The sequence below is a fragment of the Coturnix japonica genome, chromosome 17 (assembly GCF_001577835.2).
Source record: "Coturnix japonica isolate 7356 chromosome 17, Coturnix japonica 2.1, whole genome shotgun sequence".
Lineage (NCBI taxonomy): Eukaryota > Metazoa > Chordata > Aves > Galliformes > Phasianidae > Coturnix > Coturnix japonica.
This window is the reverse complement of record NC_029532.1, coordinates 3,514,646-3,532,248: the sequence shown is the minus strand read 5'-3', so window position 1 is coordinate 3,532,248 and position 17,603 is coordinate 3,514,646. Positions and strand designations below refer to the sequence as shown.

Here is a 17,603-nt window from a genome sequence, read left to right as displayed (position 1 = left end):
CCCCTCTCTGCAGCTGGGCTGAGTCACAGCAGCAAGGAGGAACACGGGGCACGGGCGATGGGGACCTGCTCTGCTTTGATAACCTCCTCAGCTGGATGTAGCAGCAGCGGGCTGAGGATGGCAGTAACTCAAGTGAACACAAACTTTGATATATGGAAAATCTAGTGCTGAAGATGGCTGGGGCAGGACCCTCGTTCAAGGACAACATTTGCACATGTTTGTTTTTGCTGCGGGATACAACCATTTCTACCCTTGCTCAGGCTGTGAAGCCTCCAGGGGCCAAGCTTTGGTGCTGATGCTGTAATGGTGATGCTGCAGAGCTGAGCAGCGCTGGCTCACATGCACTGCAGGGCTGCTCTGCTGCCTTACCTTCTCACCCTTTGGCCCCGGTGGTCCAATTGGCCCTGGTGGTCCAGCGTGTCCCTGCAGAGAGCAGACAGTGTGTGAGGAGACAGGAAGGAGCAGTCTGAGCCAAAGTCCTGCTTACATTTGTTACAGCTAAGAACTGTTAGGAGATGGAGGGTGAAAATAAGGCTCTCACCTGGTAACCCTTCAAGCCAGGCTCCCCCTGAGCACCCATCCTTCCTGGAGCACCCTGCAGAAGCAAGCAAAGGAAGTACCATGAGTCTGCAGGTGTTACCTGCAGACATGGGATGCACTGGGTGTGAATTCTTCATCTGCCCTTTTGGACGTCTTTATATCCAGATTAGCATTGTACTAGGGAGTCCACCAGTGAGACCAATCCCATGCATGACCTAACCCTGAACTGCAGGGAGGAAACATGTTGGGGTGGGTTCTGAGGGGGGGGGAGGGAGTTTTCTGGGTTGTGATGAGGGCATTGCAAAAGCTCTTTGTTGCGTCTCTACCAATGTGCACAAAAGGGTTTAAGCCAGATCATCAGATTAAAACGCAGTGCAGCCTTTCCAGATAAACCCATTTAGTGTGGAAGAAAACCCTTTCCTCAAGACAGGCTGCAGAGACGTGCTCAGTCCAACACACTGCTCAGACACTGCTCTACTTGCTGTGAAATAATCCATGGAGACGTTGCCAATGAGTACGAAGGGAGGACATATGGGGAGGCCATAATTTCTGATGCATGAAAACACTATCAGCAGAACCCTTATCCCATCATTCACTTGCTACTGTTCTGAAACATCACCACCATTCCTAGTTCATAAATAACTCCTGATCTTTCACTAAGTTCAACCAAACAAAGCACAAAACGTTTCCTTACCAGCCTGCAATAAACGAGGAGGTTCTCGTTATTACTGCTGCATAATGAATGCATTTGTCTCACGTAAATCAAGTTTCTTCCCTCTCTGTCATACTACTGTTGCTGAAAACCTCACCTTCAGGCCCCAGCTCAAACCCTTTCCCATGCTATATTTCCTCTTGTTGCAATTATTTGAGATAAGTAGATCAAGAGTGGGTGTAGAAACAAGGCAGAAATCCAAGGCAGAGTTCCTTCTACCAACACAGTTTGACTTGGAAGCAGCTCTTTCCATGAGTGTGCAGTCTCAGAGGGAAAGGTCTTAGCAAAAAAATAGCCATCAGATCACTCAGTTCACAAGCAAAAGTCCCCAAGAATTGTACAGAACCACTGCAATGCAGTGTGAGCTGGGGTCATGGGGCATCACTGCCACCTCTACGGAGCCTCTTCTCTGCTGCTCAGTGCAAGTGTTATGCTCTTTTGGTCTATTTAACCACCCGCCATCATTTCACTCCCTCTGATCTGAAGGCCCTGTTGGGTTCTCTGCTCCACCCAGGCCCATGCCCAGCACAGCTAACCACGTTTCTGGTGTTGTGTTCAACCATTTGCAGAGCTCTTCTCACCATAGGTCCCAGGGTACCTCGGGATCCTTTAGGGCCTTGGTTCCCCTTCGGCCCCTCCTTCCCTGGAGGTCCTGTCTCTCCAAGCTGCCCCTGGTAGCCCTTGCTGCCCTGCAGAATGAAAGCACAGAGGTTAACACAGGAACAGCTTCTACAGACAACTACAAGGGTGGTGAGACCCTGGCACATCCAGAGGAGCTGTGGACACCCCATCCTTTGAACTGCTCATGGCCAGGATGGACGGGGCCCTTGGCAACCCAATCTGGTGGTGGTTGGTATTCTGTTCATGGCAGGAGGACTGGAACTAAAGGATCCTTAAGGTCCCTTTCACCGTTCTATGAGTCTATGATTGAATATGAGAAAAGGAGATCCAGAGGAAGAGCTGTTATCAGTGGCAGATGTTCTTACCTTCTGGCCAGGCTTGCCCTTTTCTCCCTGTTTTCCTGGTTTCCCTTCTGGTCCCTAGAGGAGCACAAAAAAGAAAAGATGAAATAAAATAAAATTAAATAACAAGCCATTGGAATGAGAAAGCAAATAAATCCAATCCCAACCAGCATGCTGTTCATTTTGCTGGTGCATACAACCCTAACAGCATCCTCACCCATCCTGTTCTACTCCCAAGGGAGCCAACAGGTTGGGTATGCAGCAGTGCAGGTAAGGACACAGCTGCCAGGTACTACAGCAGGAGTACAGCCAAGTTCATCCTTGAGTTGCTCCATCACGTGGATGAGAAGGAAACCTCAAGGCTTAGAGGAGGAAACTCTGTGCCCAGTGACTACAGAACATTGCAGAAAGGAGATGTTTTTCATCTGGTCACATCAAGAACATGAAGGTGATGGAAAACCATCACCAGACCTCTGTCCTTTGCTGCTCACAGAGCTGTACTGCTCGCCATCAACTAATGCACTGAATTGGATGTCAATACTCTGGATATGGCTCTAGAGTAACGGCAATGAAAATACTACTTCAACAGCAACTCTTTATCTTCCCACTGCAACAACAGACAGTTGTTTCATTGTCTATCTAGCTGTCATACACAACTTTTTGATTGCAATGCGAAAGCTCAACCTCTATGCTATCATTATTGTAATAGACAGCACAGGGAAATCACAACATCCTGATCTCAGCAAGAAATAGGTTGGGATGGAAAACTTTTTGGGCAGGCAGGTTTGGGCCTTCACTCTCCCTTCTAAGAGACAACATTTCCACACTGCTCCTAAAATCTACATTCAGCTTCATGCTTCAGTCATGAAGTGCAGATATAGGGCTTCAACAGCCCAAGTCCCATGCACAACAATAAACTCTATCCACAGAAGACCTCAGCCACCTCCTCAAATGAAGCAAGCTCTATCAGCTCAGGATATTTCTGTGCTCCACCAGCTCTGCTTTCTAGGACTTTGGCCAGAGGAGCTCCGCTGGTGAGCAGGAAGCCTACACCATATGGCTGATATTCCTGGATGTGCTTTCTCCAACTGTGCAAGAATTTAGCCCAGATGAATGTAGAGACAGCTCAACGTTTGACAGGGGTTCCCAGAGATGTGGTATCTCTCCTCGCCTCATTCCCGATGTGGTGGATGTTTGTTGCAATCCCAGATATGTCGTGGTTTGCACGGTTCCAAGAAATCGCTGCACTGACACATGGTGGGGATACACGGGCCATGGTCAGCCCAAAGACCATTTGGTTGCCTTCAAAAAAGGTCAGATTTCCCATTTCCCCATTCTTCTGACTCATCTATCCAGGAATGGAAAAACTGGGGCCAGAAGAGGGGAGGAAAAAAACAAACCACAATCCTGATAAATCAAATTCAGTAGGATAGAATTGGTTCTGAATGCATGCTGTGATTCGTGCAGGGTCTCCAAAGCCCCTCAGGGATCTGGCACCTTTTGGTGCCTATTTCACTGCAACATCAGGTTTCCAGGCTTCCCACTGTTCTAAGCAGCGAAGGGTGGAAGATGTAGAGGAGTCTATACATCAGAATGATTCATTCCAGGTTCTTTTTGCTAGATTCAGATCAGCCGGGTTAGCGTGCCAAGGGGGTCTGTAGACACTTTGTTGTATGCTTTGGTGAAAAAGCAAATCTTCCTCCCAGGCTTCTTCCATGAGCAAGATAATTCTGTGTACTGCACTCATTAGAGAAGCTTGTTAGTTCTGCTTGAAGATAATGGTATCAGTGACCGGGAACAGCAGAAAGCAGCAGCTTTAACAAATTCACATGCCTTGAGGTAAGCTAAAATATCCCAGGGGGAGCAAAATCCCATTGCCAGCTTCAATTAGGACCCAATTCTTTAAGATCTTGTAGTACAGCATTAGATGACTGCCGGTGGCAGGAGCTGAATGATTTATTTTTCAATGCAAATTGATCAGTTTTTAATGGAAAAAAAAAGAGGCTTTGGGCTGCTGATGGCCTTGGCAGCGACGCTGGATCTCTCGTACAGCGCAGTGTTAATGCGAGCAAACAGATGCGCAGCCCAGCTTTAAACTCTCAAGTCATCAACAGTTGAAATCTATGTTAAGACAACAGCACGGAGAAAAACAAAACAAGGAAGTTGAATGAACTGCAGAGAGATATGCCCCAAACAGAGCTAAGCAGGGCTCTGCTGCAGACACAACTTCCCCTGCGCTTTTTGACGCTCTGCACATACACAGTGGATCTCTGGAAGTGATCTCAAAGACAAGACTCACCAGCCTGGTGGGACCAAGGAGCACTACGACTCCTGGCTCTTCAGAGGGCAACTTTCCTTTTGTTTTCTTGCAGACCAGAACTGGAGGAGGGCACGGTGCCTGGAAAGAAACCTTCTCAAGTCCCATCTCGGATGGGTTCAGCACTACTTGATGCTGTTGTGCAGAACATTTCCAGGTGTTCTGTGTGCCAAGAAGTGGAGGTCTGAGGTCACTCCTCCCTACCAAACACGAGGCAGGAAGAAAAAGGAGAACCACAACACAGCCAGTGAGTAAAGAGAAGAAAGTGCCAATGGTGATGGGAAAAATGGTGATAGTTGGAGGCACTGGAAGAAGGCAGGACAGAAAACCTAAAGCAATAAAGGTAGTAAACATGAAACATAGGATGACCATGCCCATATTGTTCAAGGCCCAGCCAGCTAGCTCATTTAAAGGGAAATGAAAAAGCCCCATATCATTTCCTACTGCTCAGCAATGTCTCCATATGAGAACCTCTACTTAATAAACTTTGATCGAGAGAAGCCTGCCCTGTATAGGACAGTTCACAAGCACTCAGGAAATTAGTGGGATTATTGGGGCTGGGCATTTGAAGACATAAATGTTTTGGATTTATAAGAAACACATTTCCTAATCTCTCTGCGTAGCCATAGTTTGGAAGCGGAGGAAACACAGAAGCAGCTCCTGAATGGGTATGGGGAAAGAAGAAAGGCTCAACTGTTCTTGAGAAGAAAGACCTGATTGTACTGTGAAGTTCAGGGGGCTTTGCTGGGAGCACTGGGAAGCAATGGACCCTTGGCTTGCTTGTGGAAACCCGAGTGGTGCGTGCAAGTACAGCTTCAAAGTTGAAGTTGACTTCAAAGTGAAAGCAAGATGGGAAAACCTTACAAGAAGACTTTGGATGGAGAAACTACTCCTAGCATCACCGTGACTTTCTTTTCAGCTGAGTTCCTCAACTTAGAATACAGAAAGCAAATCAAAACCTCGTACCCCAACCTCCCTGCTTCAGAGTCCTAAACTGCATGCAGATGTTGCTCTAAAATACTCAAGTTTTGATTTTGTGGATGAGAACGTCCATTTGACTCATTCTTTTCTAAGCAGTCATAGCAAAAGGTAGCAAAGACTGCGCAGAGAGCTGTGCTCTGAGTTGCTCTGGTTTGGGCTGATAGCTCTGAACTGCTGCTCATTTGTTGTCTCTGGAAAAGCCTTTTTTCCCCCTTTTTTTCCTCTATTTCCTCATCCCCAAGGCAGCTCATGAGACAAAGATGCAGCCAAAGGTGGCTTGATGGATATATAGGAAGTGCAGGAGAAGTTCACGTCCTCAACCACTGAGCTGGGAAGCTCTCAAAAAAGATGTTACCAAAACACCCCAAAGAAATGGCCATTTTGGAAGCTGACAACTGGGAAGAAAGCAACAGAGAAAACACTTGGGCAGTAACTCCTATTGATGCCAATAAGCACTACTCAGGTCATTTTTTCCTTCCTCAAACAACAGGGGTTAACATCTTCCTTCTGAAGGACACAAACGCCCTGGGGTTGTGGAAGAGGAGGGGAATGAAATCCTCTCCCTTGCAATAAGGAGGGGAATCTTGGAGTAACTGCACAAAAAGCGCGTCTCCTTCGTCTGAGTCAGGAAAGAAACTGTGCCAAGTCAATGGGATTTATTTCAAATTCTGGCTCATTTCAACTCCTATTAACTCTAAATGAGGACCAGCTGGGAACAGCCTCCTTCCCAAGATGCAGAGGCCATGCAATGCTGACCAGTGCACATCTAGGACCGATGGGATGCAGGGAAGGCTGTAGCACGCTCCAGGGGGACTCAAGGCATCGGGTGGGCTCAGCCATAGCACCTAATTATAAATAACAGCAAAATCCAGCATCTACCTCCCCATCAAATGGGATGCTCAGACTTCTATAGAAGATGACGAACCTGCAGCCACTGGAGAAGCAGCAGTTACTAGAGCTAAGGAAGGACTGCAGATGAGGGCAGTGTTGCCCTGGGATTGCAGCACTGCTCCCAGAAGGAGATGTAGAATGTGGGGAGAGCTCTTCACCAACCCTCGACACTCACTCCAGCCCTATTCAGACCAAAGGGCCAAAGCACGTTTGACTTCATTCCAGAGCTGCCCCATTCTCCTTTGATCTTTGATGCAGCTCAGCCAAGGACAACCCCATGTCTGCGAGTTTAAGGAGCTTCTTCCAGTAGGGGCTCCATAGACCTGAGCACAAACCTCAACTTATCCAGGAAACAATTCAGCACATTATCAGAAAAACCCCACGGCTTCCTGCATGGACAACTAAGGCTGAAGCCAGAAGTGACTCCAGGACCCAGTGTTATTGGAAAGCTGAGTGCCATGTCACTGCCGTGGTGTTGCCAGCTGTGGCTGAGCTCATGCATCACAGTGAATGTCTGGACTCTGTGACAGCAGAATGAGGCATTTTGTTGTAGAAAATCTTTGAACTGTGTTTTCAGTGGCAGGAAACAGAAAAGAACAAAGAGCAAAAAGCCTCTCTGGGACAAATTCGGCTGTAAGTGCTGTTTGGACAGCTTTATACTAGAGGAGTGTGTTGGATGAGAATGAGCTTCTGACCAGCTCAGAAACCTGTCCATCTCAGCTGCATCCCAGTGTGGTGTTTCTGGAGAGAAGATGCGAATTCAGAGCAGAAGGACCATCCTGAGCATCACACCTTCCTTCCACTTCAGGATTTTAGCTTGTAGATGATGAGGAAACAAGAAGAGGAGCATGCGTAACCCAATGGGAGAGATATGGTCTTCAGGACACCACCCAGGGCTGTGCATCAGGAGTGACATAGCTGAGTCCACAGGGCTGCAGCCAAGAGCCATGCGTGTTCCCAGTGCTTCTCAGATGGAGAGTGGCTTTGCCCTTTCCAAAGCACTTTGAGCTCCCTCAAAAAGCCTTCTCAGATCTCCACCCTGGTCCAGTTCTGTCACTCAACCTTCTGGAAGAGCAAACGAAAGGACTTTGACCATGTCACACCCGAGCAAAGGGATTTATCAGCCCTCAGAGTTCCTCTGGTTTGCTGGTGCACATCTGCACCATACAGCATACACAGCCAGATCTGCTCTGATGTAATTGTTTATGGCCATTTTTACCACTGGAGCATCTGGCTTGAAGCTCTGAGTCCTGACGTGGCTTGAATGACACTGCAGATAGGATTTCAGGTTAAAAAGGAAGTGGAAAAAGAAAAGAGCTCAGCTCCTAATTTTGCTGAACAATGAAGGATTTTCTTGTTTCAGAGCATGTTGCATTTCATTACCTACAGGCTCTCCAATTGCTTTCCTGGAACTGTAAAAACCTCGCTATCAGATGTCGGCCTTGTATGACAACCAGCACATTATGAAAACCACAGAGCACAGCCACGGAGCAGTTGGAAACCCACTGCCTGCCTCCTGCCAACTGGCCTGGGCCCTTCATGCAGCCAGCAATGGGTCGGCCTGTACTGCTGGCTGCAACCTCTGCTTCCTTTCATCCTTTATTGTAAAGCATGCGATTGACAGGCAGTCAGATCCTTTGGAAATGCACATTGTTCTTCAACAGCGCTCAACATGCCCAACGCTGGTTGGGTATTTTGTACTGCATGACACTGTTCCCCTTACACAATTACCAGCAATGATGAATTAGCTTTTCATTTTGGTGAACTACACTGATGCTTGAAGAGCTGCTCCATCTTCCATACATCCCCATCCTGACTTGATAACTCTGCTGGGGACAATGCCTGCTCCCTGCACTGGACCTGCACCTCCAGTCTCCATTGGGGATGCTCAACCTGGTGCTCTGCAAGGGGAAGAGATCACCACCTCCTTGTTGCTCTCACTTGGTCAACCAGAGGTCAAGTGGCCAAGACTGGGAGAATCAAGATGAAGTGACAGCGAGGAGTTGGCAGTAGAGGAAGTGGGAAACCACTATGAAGAGATACCAGGTGGGATAGCAGCTCAGAAGGGATGCACAGCTCTGATGCAAATTCTGAACTCTCAGCTGGATCCTGCTGTATGTTAGTGCTTCAGATGCTCTGACTCCTCTCTCCCTACCAGAGGGACAACTGGCAGAAGCAGGTCCTAGAGCTGAACGGAGCAGTGTGAACTTGGACAGAGTGACCAAAAGATAGAGGATACTTGTGTGTCAAGGCTCCAGCTGCCTTGAACCTTGCCAGCCACAGCTGGGAGACTCATGGCCCATCTCCATTTGTTTGCTGAAATCCACTGGCTTTGAAACGTGCACAAACTGTCCCTGGAGACTCAGCTGGGGCCTCCCTGCTGCTTTTGTTTGAGATTTAAGAACTGGATTGCAGATATGTTCACACTGGGGATGGCTGAGCCAACTTAAATCTAACCATCTTTGAAAAACATTTCCTGAGCACCCAGGGAAGTTTGGGTGAGCTTGGTTGGTGATGTACCAGCTTTGGCATGGCTTCCTGGGAAACACAACCTTGCTCAGCAAAGCCAGACCTGTAGGACAAATTGTTGGGTGAGAGTCTCTTTCTGCATGACCCAGTAGGACTGCACGGCCCAAAGCAAGCGATGCCTCTTCCCATCCCTCTTGCTGCTCCGTCGCCAAGTTGTGTGTGAGTTCTTATGAGCCCAGCCAAGTCCTACCTGCTCTGGGGCCATGTGAGGAGCTGCCAGCATCAGGCCTTTCCCCCAGGCCAGTATGTGCAAAGCAGGCTGAAAACATACAGCCAGATCACTTCAGAGCACTCGGCTGCCTCATTTCCTACAAGTGTCCAGAGCATACAGTGCTGAAGAGCCTTTTTCCTTTAGACATAAGCAAGATCAAGATGAAGACTAAACATGCCCTTGGTGCTGAGGAAAATTCTTCAGGAAGTGGTTTAGCTGTATGGGTTTTCAGGGCAAGAGCCAAGCCAAGGTACTGGAGAAGTCTGTCTATGGCTGCGTATGAGCGATACCTTCCTTGAGCCAATATGAACCACATCCAGCAGCAGAAGGTCAGTTGGCTGGCACAGTGATCCAGCTGGATCTTGGCATCTCTGCCACTAACAGCACAGAAGCACTAACATCTCCACTATCACCTTTGTAGATAAGCAGGTTATCTCAGCAACATTGAAGCAGCTCCTTGCAAATCCTGGTCAGGAACAGGTCACTGTGCGACCCTGACATATGCCCTTATGTGAACACGTTCAGACTTTTCTTTCTTTCTCCATCAACATGGGGAACCTCTGTCCATGCTTGTACGCCAGCTGTGTGCCTTGAAGAGACTGGTTTGACTTTTCATCACAGCTTCCATTCCTCCCTTAGAAAGGAACAGGTTGTAGTTATCACTTGCGGTCTGCATCTCTGATCCACGAGCTTGGCAGAAACCTAAGGAAGATCCCACCAGCACTTTTACATTTGGTGGTGATGGATCAATACTTGGACTTGATGATCTTAACGGTCTTTTCCAACCTTAATGATTCCCTGACTCTATGACTCCATGGGAAGCTAGGATGAAAAACTCCAAGGATTAAAAAAAAAAGGAGGAGGAAAATTATTTGTACTTCTGTCAGAGGACTTCCATCTCTAGATTACCTCAGCGAGCATGGAACAGCAGCCTGTGCATTAGGTAATGGCCCGGCGCTTGGCAGCAGGCAGCGCTATCTGGAGCCCTGTGGTCTCTGAAAGTCTGCTCGAGTTCAGACATACGGATATACAAAGGAACATATTAAAATAGTAGATGGAAATATAGCACTTCACAGTAAAAAAAAAGGAAAGGGAGTGATTATGAGTGGGAATCTTGGCTCTATGGGCTCTTTTTTTTCCAATAAAACAGGACGGCATCGTGTTCCCAGGGACATGCTGGCAAACAGTCTGCGAGAATAATCCATATTTTATATGCTATAACTTAATATGACTTTTGCATGATCTTAACACTTTTATTGGTTCTTAACTGTGCACAACATAAACACATGGAGCAGCCAGAAGCTGTACCCACCCTGCTAAGGGCTCCCTGCGGACTATGGACGCATCTGGGGCAGGATTACAGCCTTGTTCTGCATATCTATGGAGTTTCCACCTTCTAGTCAAGTCAGTGCTCCAATCCCCATCTCAGTGCCAAAGCAACACAAATTCAGCCCCTATGCTGCCTCCATTCCCCACACTTTTCTCCTTGCCTTGTTTTAGCCAGCCACAACATCACCAAAGGCACAATGTGCTCCAGCACCAAGCACCCACCCCATGCTCAAGGGCACTGCAGGAATTATGGAAAACAAATCACTGATAGGCTCCCCATTTTGGGTAGAACAATCTGGCTTTGCTGCAGAGCAGCCTGCTGGCACTGGGCAGCATAAACCCACACCTGGTACCACCAAACAAACCCCAAGCTGGATCCTTCCCTACTCCAAACAAATGAGTGAGGGCAAATCAGAAACAGGTGGGTGATCCACATCTCCACAACTAACCCTCCTCCTATTTGCAAGTTCTTTTTTTTCCTTCAAACACAGTTTACTTTGTGCCAATTTGAGTCACATCTTGGACAACATCCTGCCCTAAGCAGTGTCCTGGTTCACTGCCTGCATCTCCCACTCAATCTGCCCCCACATGTTTTGCTGCAAGATGGCATGTCCTGTTACAGAGTATTAATATCAGTGGTAATGGCTATCCTTGCAATAATAAATAAAATGATGACTTAAGAAAAAGCATATTTTGCTCTTGCTAGGGTTTCAGTGCAATCCGGCTTTCCAGACACAACATTGCATGCTTTGTGCCACGGTTGCAGAAGGCTCTCAGCCCTTTGGAGGAGCTGGTTTGCCTTTTGCAACCCAGGGCTCACTGTATGCCCCATGTCTGAGCAGGGGGACACAAAAGGGAGCCCATACTGCACACCTAATCCACGCTCCAGCCATGAAGGTGAAAATCACCCTGCACACAACAGCTTGAGACAAAAGCACAAAGCACTCACTGCTGAGCCCTCTGGGGGATCACCCTTAGTTTGGAATCACACAGATGGCCCTATGGAGAGGTACAGGATCTGTGCTGGGCTCATGTACCCACCCAGATACCTGCAATACACACAGGCTGCCTGTGCAGCTGGGAGGAGAGCACCAGCTGCTCCAGGAACCCCATGGACCAGCTGGTGGAGGCGAGCAGGATGCTTTCTCAGACTCACTCGGACACCTGTGATGCCAGGATATCCAGGAGGCCCTTCTTTTCCCTTCAGTCCTTCAGTGCCTTTTTCTCCTTTCTCTCCATCCAGGCCTTGCTCTCCTTTGTCTCCCTGTGGAAGAGAGGAGGTGGGAGTTTGCATACCCACACAACACATGGGTCACCATACATGGCTCTTGCGAGGAAAAAAAACACACTCTATAATTAATATTTCAGGAGTCTGGGAGGAAAAGAGCCTGCAAGCAAAAGGATGAATGAGGATGAGTCATAATACACTTGACATTTAACAAAATGAGCAAAACCATGGTTTTTTTTTCTTAAATCTCTTGGCTGGAGGAGGAGGAACTCCCCCATTACATAGGGAAATGTGAACTTTGCTTCTCTTGCAGTGAGGCCTGAACCTCCCACGTGAATGAGACAGTGAAAGAGTCCCCTGCCTCACCCAGGAGCCCTGTGCTCCAGATGCTGAAAGACTGAATGGGTTTGATGGATTTGTCTGGAGGGGCAGAGGGCTGGGATCAACACCATGACGCTGTCACCTTGCCCTGAGAGGGTCTCATGGTTGGAGCAGTGGATTATGGCAAATCTCTACTCCTCTGCTTTTACAGCTGATGGCACATCTCATGGAGATGATCAAAAGGACCAATTCTGCATTGACAGAGGAACCAGCCTTAATGCCAGCATTGACAGCCAGCTGGCCCATGTGGCTTTGTTATCCAGTGTGTTAGAGCAGAGCCACGTCTTCTGGTCACACCGACATCTCCACAGCAAGCAGTGGCTCTTCTGCTGCCTAGAGACATGTTCATGTTGGACTGATCATCTCCAGATGTCCTTTCCAGTCCTTGTGGTTCTTAGAAACCTGGCATGCTTCAAGAGCTCTCAGGGATGGCAAGAGAAGTCAGAGGACTTGATTGTCTTTAAGGGTGAATCTTTAGGTCCAACGTTCAGAGATAAGCAGAAATGAAGACACATGGCAAACAGCTTAACCAGAACGAAGCAATAAAGTGCATTGTTGTGGGACCGGCTGATTTTTCTTTCCATGGAACAAAACAGTTGGTCTGTTTGGAAAGGCTGGCTGTGCAAGGACAGACATGGAGTGCTGTTCCAAAGGCAAGGTAGCAACTCACAGCAGTTAAATAAAGAGAGCAATGCAAGCTCTGAGCAAGCACCTGGGACTTTGCCAGGAGGAGGGGGATCTGATTTCTTTCCCTGCAAACAATGCTCTGGTCAGCAGCACAGGGGGCAGTGATGGACAGTGTTTTGACTTCTCCTGCCAGGCCCAGGAATTCCTAATTAGCTGGAAAGTTAATCTGTAAAAACTCAAACAAAACAGACAAATTGTTGGAAACTTGATTTTAAAGAAGTTGACCTTTTTGGAGATCTGATCGTAAGCCAAAAATGTGGGTAGAGGAGTGAAACACGAGGAGTCCATTATGTGTGTCTGCAGACAAAAATATCCTGACTTCTTATTTCTAAATAAATGAACCCAGAAAAGAAGTGAGGGGGTGAGGGAACACTGCACCACAATACCCTCCCTGCTGTAGAACCCCAAATTTACCTTGGCTCCATCTGGACCAGGTGGCCCACTGTCCCCTTCCAGCCCCATTTCTCCCTGCAAGACAGAAGCAAACCACATAAAGCTGTGCCCAAACACACTTTTCCCCCCGTACTGTCATCAGATGACTCTCAATCTTAGCCCTGAGAAAGGACTAGAGCCACAGACAGCTTCAGGTTCTGCATTCATCCCTGCTCCCTCCCACAGAGCAGCCAGTGCCTCCCTACTTGGTGGAGCACCGAGAGCTCAGCTCAAGTCAATGGGCTCTATGGGGAAGGCAGAGCAGGGCTAGGAGGGTTATGGGATGCCTGGGAGAGGGGCTATTTGCCCACAGGCTGTGGGTGAGCAGGGACAAGAGCCTCTGGGCAGCTGATGAGATGGAGAAGTGCCACCAGGTGGATACTCACTCTTTGACCAATGAGACCTTGCTCTCCAGGAACTCCCAGCTGGCCAGGATCACCCTAGAAAGAAGACATCACAGACAAGGAGACAAGCTGCTTACTGATGGTGAGCATGGGGCACTGAATGCCTGTTGGGGCATCGAGGGGCAATGGTAGCTGGAGGGCTCTGGAAAGTAAAATTAACCTCCCTGTGAGCTGCTCTGCACAGGGATCTTTGTCAAATAAAGAGATGTTTTCCATGTAGACAAGAAGGTGTGTTCATGGCCCTGAAGCAGAGCACCCTCCCCATAACCACTGGAGGAGCTCAGTCCCCACAGAGCTGAGGTTTGGGAACTGGTGGGACTTAGTCTGAGGGTATTTTTACACTTGAGACCTCAGCTCTTCTTGTTCCATGTTGGAAGCTGCCTGGATCTCTGGGTCTCAAGGACTTCCTTCTCCATTCAGACTTGGGATTTACAACAGAGCTGAAATTCACTGCTAAGCTCCTTCTCAAGCTCTGATAGGGGAATTGCACAAATGGCTTTTCTTACCTTCATGCCAGGTTCACCTGCGAGGCCAGGTGGTCCCATTGGGCCAGGCGGTCCCTGGGAAAACAAAAAAAAAACCCAGACAGACAATGAAAAAAACCATTGTAACCAAGCAGAAAACAAGATCAAAGACATAATTCCTTTAGCAGAGACCTCCCGGGACAGCACAGCTCTGGTTGCAATGCAATCACCCGCCCAGAGCTGGCTCAGGGTATGCAGCATCAAAGAGGCACAGCCTGGCTCCTGCGAGGGCTCTGTGCATCTCCCACGCCCCCATTCTCCCCTGTAACTCCTTCCAGCCCTCTGCTTAAGGCTGCTGATCCTGGCAGAGGGGCTGGCACCCCACAGACAGGCAAAACCTATGGGAAAGCAAGCAGATAAAGGGAAAGTGTTCTTCCTTGGTGACACGGCTTTGCAATAGTGGGGCCACTCAACACCTTTGGTACCAATGCCAACTGGGAGCTTTAATCTTTGTACATTTTCTACTACCCTGGGAAGAACCACAATCCATAAGACAAGCCCAAAGCCAGTCTTTAAATGATTCCAGGGGGTTATTTACTTAGGATATTTGCTTTCCAGACAGCACTCTCCCCTCTCTTTGCAATATGGAATAAAAGAAAAAAGAACACATAGTCAAAGGGAGCACTCGGCTGCCCAGGGAAGAGAGCCAGTTCCTGGCTTGCTGCAATGGATTTGGGCAGAGGAGGGAGCAGGGCGAGTTTTGGGTTTATTAACAAATGGTCAAGTCACGCAATGAGAAAATTCAGGTTCCAATGAAAGCAAAAATCCTGCTTTGGTTTCTCCAGAGGTGCCAGTGCAGAGAAAGGCTCCTGGAACAGACACGGATTTGAATAAAGCTCTGTACTTTCTTGGTTGGCAGCATCCATAGTGGCTTGGTAGCAGCTTTCCAGCTCCCCAATGTGGTTTACCACGCTCAGAGCCCGCTCCATCCAGTCTAGCAGCCATGAGAATGGAAAGTTTCATGACTCATACACTTTGCAGTAGGCTGGATTGAAAGGTACCTTTGCTGCTGTTTTCACAACCGAGAGAAACATCACGGCTGCTTTACAGTTTGGGATGTATGGAAAGGAGCTACTGAGGGGAACTGGTGCACTCAGACAAGATGCTGATATTTGATGGAGAATTAAATAGAACAGAGTCTGTAGATGAGCTGGGGGAAGCTATAGGGGCATCTCCTGCAATCCATCAGGACACTGTTTGGCAGCTGCTGCTGCTTTGGTTATGGTGTGTTTGTGCCATTGCTTCATGGCAACAGCAACCCAAAAAGCACCGTCAGCAGCAAAGGCGTTTCTCAGAGCTCCTTTCACCGCCTGCAGCGACTAGAGAAGGGACTGCCTTGGCCATCCACAACTGTGCCCTGCCAGCAAAGAGACCAGTGAGCGGGACAGAAAATACCACTTCTCTCTTTGAGGGGTACAGTTTGTTCCTGGCTCTGCACTGTGGTATGGTGCAGTGGTAGAGCCATGAAGATGGGAGAGCCCAGCTGTACGTCTATGGCTTGAGATGAGAATGATGTCTGAACTTCTGTCTCTCGCTGCTTGCTTTGGAAGTTGAAATTCAGACCTAAGGGAAGTCCTTCCTGTTCATGTCCCTGGGTGTGGAAGGTTACATCTCTTCCACACGTGTCAGAAGGTGCCTTTCTCTAGGTGAGGAAAAAAGGAATAAGAGCAAAGACCAGACCTACCTTATGGCCGATTTCTCCCAAAGGTCCAGGTGGTCCCCGTGGTCCTTGTGGACCCTGGAAAACAGAAACACAAGGCTCTTTTCATACAACTGTTTTTATTTCTGAAGGGGACCATTTCCTGTAAGGTAAAACACCAGTTCCCTCCCACATCACAGCAGAGCTATGGGCAGCAAGATGGAAAGACCACAGTGGGTGCACTGAGTCACCACAACAGTTCAGAAGGTCCTTCACTATCTCTCTCCCACCTGATACAACTGCAGCCGGTAACCTGGAACTGTTTGTTATGCTTTTCTGTCCCTGTCCTGGCCAGTCCCATAGACAGAGATGGCAGGAAATAACCCTCATCCTGATTCAATGGGCAGGGTCAGTACTGCTGGCCCTTCCCAAGTCTATCTCTTCATCTGACATCTCCCAGTGCCTCTTCCAAGGCTCTGGGCTCACTTCTGGCATTGCAGCCTCCCTCCTGGTCCCCATCCATCCCAACTCTTACTACATCTGACCTTGTCTCAGACCCAACTTTGCCTTTCTTTTCCCACTTCCTTCCAAAATCCAGCCCATTCCTACACTCTCCATGCTGATCCATGCCTCTTTTATGCTTTTCAGGGGTCTGACCTCATCTTTCCTCCTGCCTTGTAGGGCTCTAGCCAAGTCTTTCACATCTCTGACCTCATTGCAACTGGCAGAGACAGAGATATTGGGAGTGGGAAGGAGTAGGGACAAACAGGAAAAGCAATGAGGTGTCTGTGTGTGACAGATGAAGAGAGAGTCATAAGGCACTTGCCGGGTCGCCTGGTGCCCCTTTTGCTCCTGGAGGTCCAGAAGGCCCTTGGATACCCTAGGAAAAAGAAACACACCAACATCAGCCCCAGAGCAATGCTTTGTGCCTTCCAGCAGTAATGTATCTCAGAAGCTCCAACAAAGAGTTGGAGTGCGAGATGTCAAAGTCTTTCCTTTAGGACCAAGGACCCAAAACTGAAGAACTAGAGTGAAAATGAGTTTCTAAAAGGAAGCACTCTTCATGAACACTTACTGGAAAGCCACGGGATCCTGTCTCCCCAGTCTCACCCATCTTCCCCTGTGAACACACAGTGACAGATGTTAACAGCTGGATCTGCTCAGACACCTGTGGTGCTTTGGCCAGGAGAAATTGCAGGTCCCTGGGCACTGTGTGCACCCCAGGAGGGGTTTGACACCTTGCCACACTGGGCAGGTGCTGGCTGCAGGACATACCTGCAGCCCATCTGGCCCCAGCTTGCCTGGCTCCCCTGGACGGCCCTGCAAAGCAAGAAGACAAACACACATTGACAGGAGCACAAACAGTATCGGTGATGCTCTTCTGCACCAGCCTACCTAGTCTTGTGTTTTTCTGCACCAGATCTCCCCTCCAGTTCCCTGCAGCTCTTGAAAGGCAGATTGCCCAGCACCCTGCTATGAGGAGCACCCCAACCAGCAGGGAGTTTGGGCAATGAGCAACATGACCCAAGACTCTTTGAGAAAACACTGCTTTGGACCTTGGTCTGTCCACAGCACAGCCCAGAGCAGCCTCAGCCAAGCTGATGCTCACCTTGGCACCGCGTGACCCTGGCTCGCCTACTGGTCCATCAGGCCCTCTGGCACCCTGGAAAAAGGCAAGAGAGGAAAAATTAGGGTTTGGCTCACTAGGAAATACAGCAGCACCCTATCTGTGGCACATGGAAGGCAATGAGAGCAGTTCTGGAGAAGCCAATCGTGTGGGGAGGCTGAGCAGAGCAGTCCAGGGCTTAAAAGATCCCTTCTGTGCTTTGTTCTGTT

The 17,603-nt window shown here is 48.7% G+C and overlaps 1 protein-coding gene across 2 annotated transcripts in view; it reads right to left on the bottom strand.

Annotated features, from left to right (window-relative positions):
* The window catches only part of LOC107321846 (collagen alpha-1(XXVII) chain-like), a 110,001-nt gene that overhangs the window by 16,648 nt on the left and 75,750 nt on the right, over positions 1-17,603 (bottom strand). The window contains exons 29-41 of one of the 2 annotated variants that reach the window (XM_015879255.2): positions 17,377-17,430; positions 17,043-17,087; positions 16,843-16,887; positions 16,594-16,647; positions 15,813-15,866; positions 14,111-14,164; positions 13,587-13,640; positions 13,183-13,236; positions 11,629-11,736; positions 2,239-2,292; positions 1,834-1,941; positions 542-595; positions 370-423 (exon numbers count right to left, since the gene is read on the bottom strand). In XM_015879255.2, coding sequence (XP_015734741.1) covers positions 370-423; positions 542-595; positions 1,834-1,941; positions 2,239-2,292; positions 11,629-11,736; positions 13,183-13,236; positions 13,587-13,640; positions 14,111-14,164; positions 15,813-15,866; positions 16,594-16,647; positions 16,843-16,887; positions 17,043-17,087; positions 17,377-17,430 — 792 coding nt within the window. The remainder of the gene's footprint in view (positions 1-369; positions 424-541; positions 596-1,833; positions 1,942-2,238; positions 2,293-11,628; positions 11,737-13,182; positions 13,237-13,586; positions 13,641-14,110; positions 14,165-15,812; positions 15,867-16,593; positions 16,648-16,842; positions 16,888-17,042; positions 17,088-17,376; positions 17,431-17,603) is intronic. The other variant, XM_015879256.2, reaches the window with a different exon arrangement.